General features: G+C 31.9%; 1 protein-coding gene across 1 annotated transcript; it reads left to right on the top strand.

Moving 5' to 3' along the window:
• The first annotated feature begins 306 nt into the window (after window positions 1-306).
• On the top strand, window positions 307-6,557 carry LOC145591881 (lupeol synthase-like). The gene is made up of 18 exons (XM_081648367.1): window positions 307-504; window positions 950-1,135; window positions 1,733-1,822; window positions 1,907-2,104; window positions 2,655-2,739; window positions 2,844-3,010; window positions 3,086-3,274; window positions 3,361-3,474; window positions 3,570-3,689; window positions 3,810-3,932; window positions 4,171-4,269; window positions 4,417-4,473; window positions 4,595-4,641; window positions 5,157-5,300; window positions 5,417-5,594; window positions 5,733-5,813; window positions 6,130-6,213; window positions 6,435-6,557. The coding sequence occupies exons 1-18, from the start codon at window positions 307-309 to the stop codon at window positions 6,555-6,557; spliced, it is 2,283 nt and encodes a 760-aa protein (XP_081504493.1).
• The last annotated feature ends 3,991 nt before the right edge of the window (window positions 6,558-10,548 follow it).

Here is a 10,548-nt window from a genome sequence, read left to right as displayed (position 1 = left end):
TTTACATGATCTATAAGTCAACGTCACTTGATTATATATTTCCATGCCCAAAATCATCAAAGATTAATTAAAGATCATACACAGTAATTAGTTAATTATTTTTGTTCTGAAATCTGAATTGAATGCAGTATTATAAATAGGATAGAGGAGGCTCATGCAAACTCTTCTTCAAATACACCATTTTCTTAATTTGCTCCCTTTTTACTCTTGAAAAAGTTTATTTAAAAAAAAAAAAAACTAGAGAATTACACTTCTTGCCAAAAGAAACAAGAATATAGTAGTATATTTTTATAAGAGCTGATAATAATGTGGAAGCTAAAGATAGCAGAAGGAAAGGATCCATGGCTAGTGAGCATAAACGATCACGTTGGTCGACAACATTGGGAGTTTGATCATGAGGCTGGAACACCGGAGGAACGAGCTGAGGTCGAGATGGTTAGGGAGGAATTCAAGAGGAATCGGTTCAAGAATAGGCAAAGTTCTGATCTCTTAATGAGAATGCAGGTTAATACATTTCCTTTGTTATAGTTTGTACATATATACCACTTACTACAAAGTTTCAAGTCATAGGCTTATAGCCAATACATTTATTGCACTATATATAAAATATGACCTACTAAATCTAAGTATTCATTTGGCCAAATTACCATATTGTATTTAAATTATAGGAACCTTCATCAAATAAATATTAAAAAGCTCTGACCGGCGTTTTTAATATACATAAAGAAATTAAACGGGATCAAATAATATGTATAATTTTGTTGGAACTCACACCTGAAAGTCACGATTTTACACACAACTTTTTCGTTATAATTATTATTGTATCTAGAGGAATTGGCAAGGTAAACAAATGACAAGTAATATTGTTGTAATAAAAAATATGTACAAGTAAATGGTTTAATATATTCCTAGTACAAACTAAAGTATGGGGAACAAATACTTGGAACAGTTGAGAAAAGAAAACACAAGTTTGCCAATACCTCAAAGAATCAAATTGAAGGAAACAGAGGAGATAACAGAGGAAGCAATGGATACAACACTCAAAAGATCCATCAATTTCTTCTCCAGTATACAGGCCCATGATGGTCACTGGCCCGCTGAATCTGCCGGCCCATTATTCTTCCTCCCTCCACTTGTAAGTTTTATTCATTAATTTATTATTATTACACATGTTACACCTGGCCTATTACAAAAGTTGGTGTTGTTCTGGCTATTACGTATAGGTGGTGCTATTCATGGTACTCAAGTTATAGTTGGTGTTGTTAAGGCTTATTTTTTTCTTAAATAGTTAAATATATTACTTGTTCAAATTGTGCATTGTCAAGCTTTGAAGTGCAATTGTTTTCGCTAAAAAATAAAGGAATAGCTCATTATGTTACATAATAATGGAAGAATGAACTAGTTGGAACACATTGAAAAAATACATTGTTATTTTTTTTGGATAATCAATGAATGACAATTTTGTTATATGATATTCATGGAAATTTACTTTCTTAAAAGATTAAGTTAAACTTTCAAAGATCATTTCTTGCACATTTTAAAGGGCTGTCATGTTTCTTTGGGTGTAGAGACAGTCGTAAAGGCAATAATGCAGATAAGATTGGATCCTAAGACTTGCGTGTCACCCTCAAAAGTTTAACTAACTAATCTACATCCGTTACACTAATATGGCCGGTATTAATATGATTCATTACCAACTTCATCTCAAAAATGTAATATTTCAAAATTTCAGGTAATAGCCCTGCACATTACAGGAGCAACAAATATAATATTATCTTCTGAGCACCAAAAGGAAATCAAGCGTTACATCTACAATCACCAGGTTCAACCATAACTAATTTAACTCTCATTTATTTGGTGAAATAAACTTAAGTCTTACATTACAAAATGTGGAAAATATTGGCAGAATGAAGATGGAGGATGGGGACTTCACATAGAAGGCAATAGCACAATGTTTGGTTCTGTAATTAGCTACATTGCCCTTAGGCTGCTCGGAGAAGGCCCCGATGATGGTGAAGATAACGCGGTTGCAAGGGCTCGTCAATGGATCCTTGACCATGGTGGTGCCACTGCCATCCCATCTTGGGGAAAATTTTGGCTCACGGTTAGTCATTTGTCATTATTAGACTTACGAATAAGATTCATAATGTATAAGGCACATAATTAATACTATCTCTATTTCAATTTGATAGTCAAAATTTGACTTTGCTCGGTATTTAATATGTATTTTTGACCATCATTATTTTTAATTATCTATTAAAAAATAGAAAATGTTATACAAAGCCCTTAGGGCTACATATAAGTATTAAATTTACACTTGAAAATCGTAAAAAGTTAAAAAATCATAAAAATATAAACACTAATTACACTGATTTACGCGTGTTTTTGTCATGAATTCCTAATTTTATACAATTTTCAAGAGTAAATTTTATAAAATCTGATATTATAAATCTTCACATTGAGCCAAATGTAATACTCATCTTACATGATTATATTTTTTATATTTATATTAATATTAATGTGAGTTTAGTCAAATTTTTTAAAGTTTGACTATAAAAAGTTAAAATGAGACTATCAAATTAAAACGAAGGGAATAATCAATAGGATATATATATAGAGTGGTTGTTTATACAATGAGCTCGTTTTATATGTAGGTGCTTGGAGCGTACGAGTGGGATGGGTGCAACCCAATGCCACCAGAATTTTGGCTACTCCCTGAGATTTCACCTATGCATCCAGGTTCCAAATTGGCTAAACTTAATCTTTTCTAGTGCAACATCTTTTTTTGAACTAAATTAAATTCAATAAAGTTAATTTATGGGAAATTATGGTCAAAATTGCAGGGAAAATGTTGTGCTATTGTAGGTTGGTGTATATGCCAATGTCTTTTCTTTATGGTAAGAGATTTGTTGGTCCAATTACTCCACTCATTCAGTCACTAAGAAGGGAGCTTTACAATGAACCTTACAATGAAATAAATTGGAACAAGGCTAGAAACACTTGTGCTAAGGTAAATATATACATCCTACAACAATATGATTACTATATGAAAGTGAACATACTAAAAAAAACCAATGTTTTGTAGGAGGACCTTTACTACCCACATCCCCTAGTACAAGACATGGTATGGGGATTCCTTCACAACTTTGTCGAGCCAGTACTCAACCGTTGGCCCTTCTCGAAATTGAGAGAGAAGTCGATGAAGATCGCTATGGAACATGTACACTATGAGGACATTAATAGTAGATACCTCTGCATTGGTTGTGTGGAAAAGGTTTTATACCATTGCATTATTACATTTACTAATAAAGAAAATGTTGTTACATAATAACTTATATTACCAAATAAAACTTGTAACAGGTTCTTTGTATGCTAGCTTGTTGGGTAGAAGATTCAAATTCTGATGCATACAAGAAACATCTAGCGCGAATTCCAGATTACTTCTGGCTTGCAGAAGATGGGATGAAAATGCAGGTAATTATAGGCAAAATAAAATTTCAAGAAAATCTCAAGTAACAAATAGTAGCTATTGATTTCTAATATCTAAGTTTATGTTAAAAAAAAAACAGAGTTTTGGTTCCCAAATGTGGGATGCAGCCTTTGCAATCCAAGCAATATTTGCAAGTGGTCTTACACAAGATTATGCACCTACATTGAAGAAAGCACACTATTTTTTAAAAGCCTCCCAGGTATATTATCTTTAATGTTTGTGTGTGTGCACACGCCTGTTATAAACTTCCCCCGACCCTCACCATGACCATTTTGGTACAAAGTCGATTAAACAAACTCAATCCACCTATTTGTATTAGGTCAAAGAAAATCCTTCTGGAAACTTCAGGGAGATGTATAGACATATTTCAAAAGGTGCATGGACTTTTTCAATACAAGATCATGGTTGGCAGGTCTCTGATTGCACTGCTGAAGGGTTCAAGGTACTTGTTAATTTGTAATAGTCTTTAATTTATATAAACATCCCTCAAACTTATTTGAAATAAATTAAAATTTATGTTCGTGGTAAATTAAAATGTATCTTAACTTACTTTTCCTATTTACTTACAAAAATTAAATGCATTTTTTTCTAAACTTATCATATCTGAACTTTTACAAGTAAAATATTGTTAGCAAAACAAGGTCTTAGACATCTTCGTCACGTGTTTGAATATTTCATAGGTTGCACTTCTATTCTCAAGATATCCCTCCGAAGTTGTGGGTGAAAAAATTGAAGCAGAACGCTTGTATGATGCTCTTAATGTCATTCTTTCCCTTCAAGTAAGTGTTTAATTATTTGTTTAATTAATGACTTTTATCTACTTTTACCACCGCATGTAATTAATGACTTTTATCTACTTTTCATCATCTATTTTTACCACTGCATGTAAATAATTAAAATGATATATTTTGGTACATTTTTTTAAGAGTGAAAATGGTGGTTTTCCTGCTTGGGAGCCCAAGAGAGCTTTTCGTTGGCTTGAGGTACGTATATATAAAATAAGTATAGTATAATAATTTTCAATGTATGTAATGGTATTTTGGCATTTGCAGCAATATTGGGAAGATTTATTTCTTATAAGAACATTTTTTTTTTTTTTTTAAGAAATTCAATCCTACGGAGTTCTTTGAAGATGTTCTTATCGAAAGAGAGTAAGTTAATGGTTCCACATTCCATCTTCTTCATGAAAATTAAATTTATGGAATAACACTTAAATTTTGCAAAATTATGTAATCCATTATGGAATAATTATATGGATAGGTAATTTGATATATATAGTAAATTTTGATAAGTTCAAATGAGAGTTTATGAATTATGAATAATCTATATGTTCAAGGGAAAATTAACTCATACAAGTTTAGATTGGTAAAAATACAGTGAGAGTACGTATGTACTAAATTTTATTTTTTACTCAGTTATAGTATACAACTAAAATACGAAAATTTAGAGAAAGAAAAAATCTTTTTTTTTTTTTGGATTCAATATCTCCTTTCCCTAGCTCTCATTCTAGTAATTGGACGATATAGAATCTTTCAAAAAAAAAAAAAAAAAAATCTGACGATATAGAAACTAGAGGGTAAATCCTAATGCACTACATAAAACATGCAACACATTTTAGTCTTTACTTTTAAATTCAACTAATAATCATTCCATAATTTTAATGTAGGTATGTTGAGTGCACTTCTTCAGCAATCCAAGGTTTAACACTCTTCAAGAAGCTATACCCTGGACATAGAAAGAAAGAAATAGAAAAGAGCATTGCTAAAGGGATACGCTACGTTGAAGAGACACAAAACTCTGATGGTTCTTGGTAAGTTATTTCCCATTTATTACTCAATCGATTATTATTTTTGGTTCAAAATATAAAACATTAATAATCCCGAGAAAATAACGAAATTTTCAAAAATTATTCATCAATGAGTGTAGGTATGGTTGTTGGGGAATCTGTTATACATATGGAACATGGTTTGGAGTTGAGGCATTAGTGTGTTCTGGGAAGAACTACAACAATAGCCTTGCATTGCGCAAGGCTTGTCATTTTTTGCTATCAAAGCAATTACCTGATGGTGGTTGGGGGGAGAATTACCTCTCTAGTCCAAACAAGGTACTAGTAATTTTCTTAATTATTGTTGATAAAATAAAAATAAGTTACTTTAAAATTTTGAGGATTATTATGTATAATTAGTTTTACAATATCATCTTTTTAATGAACAATTGACGTATTTGGGTGTATATGGAACAGGTTTACACGAATTTAGAAGGGAACAAGTCGAATTTGGTGCAAACTTCGTGGGCATTGTTGTCCCTTATTAAAGCAGGATTTGTGAGTATTTTTCTTTCTTATACTTTGGTCATTTTTGTGACATCCACTAATAATCACACTCATAACACACAACTAGTCTTGCTTTGCCTACTCATATATTGGGCTTATTAGACTAGTAAACTTAATGTTACATGCATCTCCTAATGTATACCTAATGTAAAATAAAATCACTATGTCCATTCTTATATCACAATTCCTAAAGAAAAAGCATAATGCTCATTCTAATATAAACTTTTAATATTAATTGTTTTATCAATAAAAATTGAGTTATTATTTTAACATAACCTTTTACTTATATTATTTGCCAATACAACAGAGTGATATAGATCCAACTCCCATAGAACGAGGAATAAGAGTTTTAATAAACTCACAGATGGATGATGGAGACTTTCCACAACAGGTAATTTTGCAAAACTAAACTACGTAATATCATTTTTTTTTTCTAAATGCTAAGATAATTTGTATATTAAAAGATATGTAAACTAAGTAAAAAATTTATTCTCCAATATGAATTCCCTAATTTAAATAAAATTCTTATGTTGGGTTTTAATTTTATGTTTACAAATTAGATTCATGTGTTTTTTATGCATGTGAAACTATAACAATGCCAATTTGTAATAGGAAATCACTGGAGTATTCATGAAGACTTGCACCCTAAATTATTCTTCATATGGAAATATCTTCCCCATATGGGCTCTTGGAGAATATCGTCATTTACAAGCAAGAAAATCAATTAGATCTTAAGCTCAAAGCTCCCCGACTTAATCGATCTTCGAGAATGGATATAACAATTTATACCTCAGAGATCAAATTCATGTATCATTCATTTGTAATGCTAAATTATATTTTAATGTAGTGATTAGTTAGTTATGAGTTGATGGAAAAGAAATATAGTTGTTCGTTTTGTATGTGGTGAAATTGCTTAATAGCTAACTCATTTATAGTTTTTCTAGTCCTTTTATATTGTAATCAATTTTCTTAAGTTAAAGTACATGTCATGTTTGTCAAACTCCTTAAAATTGTAAAAAACAAGGTGGTGCAAGAGTGTGTTTTGTGTTGTCGCACTTGAGACATACATGTGAAGGCGTGTGCATGCCATGCACACCCTAGATAAAATAGCTAGTACATACGAATACAAATATACAATTACATGTCCTTAAGGCATTATAACATGTAATTACGATTTAAACATTTAGTTTTTGTTATTAGTATGGGGTCATTTTTCAGAAGTTATTGCGTGCGGACGGACACACGAACTGTTTGGTGCGGGAGGCTTGACTGATATATTTCACTTGTTGGCTGATATGTTTCATTTGTTAGCTTATATGGTTTTTGGATTGGCTAATATATTTCTTTTGTTGGCTCATATGTTTTTTTTTTTTTTTCCCTTTTGTTGTCTGATATCAGACATCAATTGGCTTATATATTTCTTTAGTTGGCTGATATATTTATTTTGTTGGTTGATATGTATATTTTAATTGTTGGCTTATATGTTTCATTTTGTTTGTTGATATGTTTATTTTGTTGGCTTATCTGTTACTTTTGTTTGCTGATCATCCTTTTATTGACTTATATGCATCCTTTGTTGGCTGATATGTTCCTTTTATTGGCTGATAAGTACCTTTTGTTGACTGATATACTCCTCTTGTTGGCTGGTATGGTATGCATCTTTTGTTGGCTGATATATTTCTTATGTTGGTTGATACGTATTTATTAATGTATGATATGTCCCCAATGTTGACTAATATCAAACATCAATTGGCTGATATATTCATTTTAATGGCTGATATACGTCATTTATTGGCTAATATAATTAATAACATACAATATATTTTCATTTCCTTCTCTCTCCTCTTGGCTGATATGCTCTTTAACAACAACAAAAAATAAAGAACGAAGTATAAGCCATTACAAAAACATATCAGCCATTCATTTCACCACTTTCTCTCTCCTCCCGTTTAATGAAGGGTTCACCAAAACCCCACTCACCAATCCTCACGCCACTTTCTCTAGGGTTTAAATCGCCTTCATTGTCGTCATCCACCATTGTCATCATCGTCGTCTTCGAAGATCGAACACACAAACACCTGGGTGCAGGTGAGTTTGCGTTTGAAAAATGTCCATATTGAACCACACATTGCATAAGTATAAATTAGATAGATTTATTTTGCTATATAATGGAGTAAAAATCACCTATATTTTATATTTAAATTTAGGAAATTTTGACATTTGCTACCATTAAAAACACTATATTTCATATTTATTACCTGTTTAAATTTTTTTTTACTTTAATACCTCATAAATCAGAGTTTGTTAAAAATAACTACCACGTACCTTATTCTGATATTGTTTCCGTCAGTGGGGTCAACTCCACCATCCAGCCACCTTCCACCCCACCCCCATTTTCTCTAAACTAAATTTTCTACAATCTTCAATCTTTTCTTCATTTTTGAACCTCTCTTTTCATTTTTCTTCATTTTTTCTTTTCTGGGTATTTCTTAATTTCTCCAATTTTCACAAATTTCACCATTTTTAGACATCTTTTAGCAATTTTTCCAACACCCAAATCAAAAAATTTGTGAAATGTCGGCAAAAGATTAGATTTTGATGAATTTTTCTAACACCCAAATCAAAAAAAAAAATCGTTATTGATTGAATTTAATTGATACCCAAATCAAAAAAAATTAGTGCGTATTTTCTCTGAGAAATTCCCGCAACAGATTACCAAGGTTCAGGAAGTCCGTTGACGAATTTCGGCCGTTCGATTTTGAGTAAAAGACGTGATCAAGGTCAAGTTCATTCAACAATGGAGGGTTCACATGACCCAACAAATCAAGAATTCGAGCTCGAAACGTTTCAAAAACAAGTAGCAGAGCAATTTTATGAAAGAAGTGTTAAAGCTCTTGATGTTTGTAATGTAATTAGAGATGGAATTGAACAGGTTAGACAATGGGAGAAATTGTTGGAAATTGTGATTTGTGCTCTTGATAATCATAAGAGTTTAGGTGAAGGTCAAATTCGCAGGGCGAAAAAAGCTTTGATTGATCTCTTGATTGGAATGTTAGCAAGAAGGGATGAGGCAGTAAGAAGGGGAAAAGAGAAGGGGGGTGGGTTGCATAGGTTGGGGAAAAGGGAGGATGGTAGGGTCGCCGGCGCCGGCCGAAGCTTTGGCCGCCGGCCTCCGGCCGCCGGCAGAGGGGAGGGGTGGCTAACGGGAGGAGGCTAGCTATTGAGGGTGGCTGGGTTTTTTTTTTCATTTATTTTTTTTTTTGAATAAACATAACGGAACCCTAACAGATTCTATTAAGTGGTAGTTATTTTTAACAAACTCTGATTTAGGTGGTAGTAAAGTAAAAACAAAATATTAAACAGGTGGCAAATATGAAACATGGTGTTTTTATTGGTAGTAAATGTCAAAATTTTCTTAAATTTTTTTTATGTTGATACCCATCAAATTTAAAAGTATAGGTTTTGATACTTCTATTATTCTTCTGTTAGATTTGTCGTTAGTGGGCCCCATTACCAACGACTATTTTTTCAGTCCACAAGATCCACGCACTAGTCAAATGGAGAAATAAACTTACTTCAACTAGGGCTTTACGTTGCCAGGGGAGCGAGAAAGAAAATGTGGTTGAGATTGAACAATGGAGTTAATGAATTAGTTGGAGTAATTGATGATGGAGGAAGAAGGAGAGAGAGAGAGAGAGAGAGAGAGAGAGAGAGAGAGAGAGAGAGAGAGAGAGAGAGAGAGAGAGAGTACATAGTTAAAATCGAGGAGAGAGAAGGGTAAAAGGAGGTTAGTTAAATATGAGGAGCCCACTAACAGCAAATTTAATAGAAGACTAACAGAAGTATCAAAACCTATATTAAGTTTGATGGGTATCAATATAAAAAAAATAAATAAATAAATAAATAAAATTAAATGGGACCAAAATTCAACACCCCCCATTTTTGAGGTACTAAATTCCAAATTTTCCTTTAAAGAACTATATAATTAGAATAGTATATTTAGCCAAGGACGACGGTGTATAATTATTCTTTTCTTTTTCTCCAACTTTATTAATTTTGGCAATAAAGTCTATTTCAATTAGAGAAGAAAATATTTTTATAACATATATAAATATATATTCTATAATTTTCTACTCTTCATATTAATAATATCATGTGTCAAAATTTTGTGCAAAGATATTTTCAACTAAGAAAATTATAATATTATAATACGTACAACAGTACAATCTTAACTAATCAATAAAAAATACTCCATATGTTTTGCAACAAAGGATTTCAAAGAGATCAAAATATAGCTTTTAGATACTCCGATAAGTGTTGTGTATATTTCCTTCAGATTATGCGGGGATTTATTGTACCCTTGAATGAACAGTGTTTACTCGATATATTAAACATTCAGTGAAATGTCTAATTGAGCATGAGGTTTTGAGCGGCAATATTTACTTTTTCATGGGAAGCTAAACGGTGATGTTTGGCGGTATCCTTAATCCGTTCATATTACGCAATACGATGCGTATTACAACACTCCTCCTTGAACGGATTTCTATAGGATGACTCCTATCTAAAATTTACATTTATGATAAAAAAAAATAAAAAAACAAAAAAACAATAAATATTACTGCTATTGTACCTATATGTTTATCTGCCTCATTAAAACCTTGCCAAGAAAAACCCTGTGGGATAAAAACTTGGACGAAGGGAAAAGAGTACAGCACATATAGGGCTC

This window comes from Chenopodium album, chromosome 18 (assembly GCF_948465745.1).
Source record: "Chenopodium album chromosome 18, dcCheAlbu1.1, whole genome shotgun sequence".
NCBI classification, from domain to species: domain Eukaryota; kingdom Viridiplantae; phylum Streptophyta; class Magnoliopsida; order Caryophyllales; family Amaranthaceae; genus Chenopodium; species Chenopodium album.
This window is presented reverse-complemented; position numbering and strand designations above follow the sequence as displayed.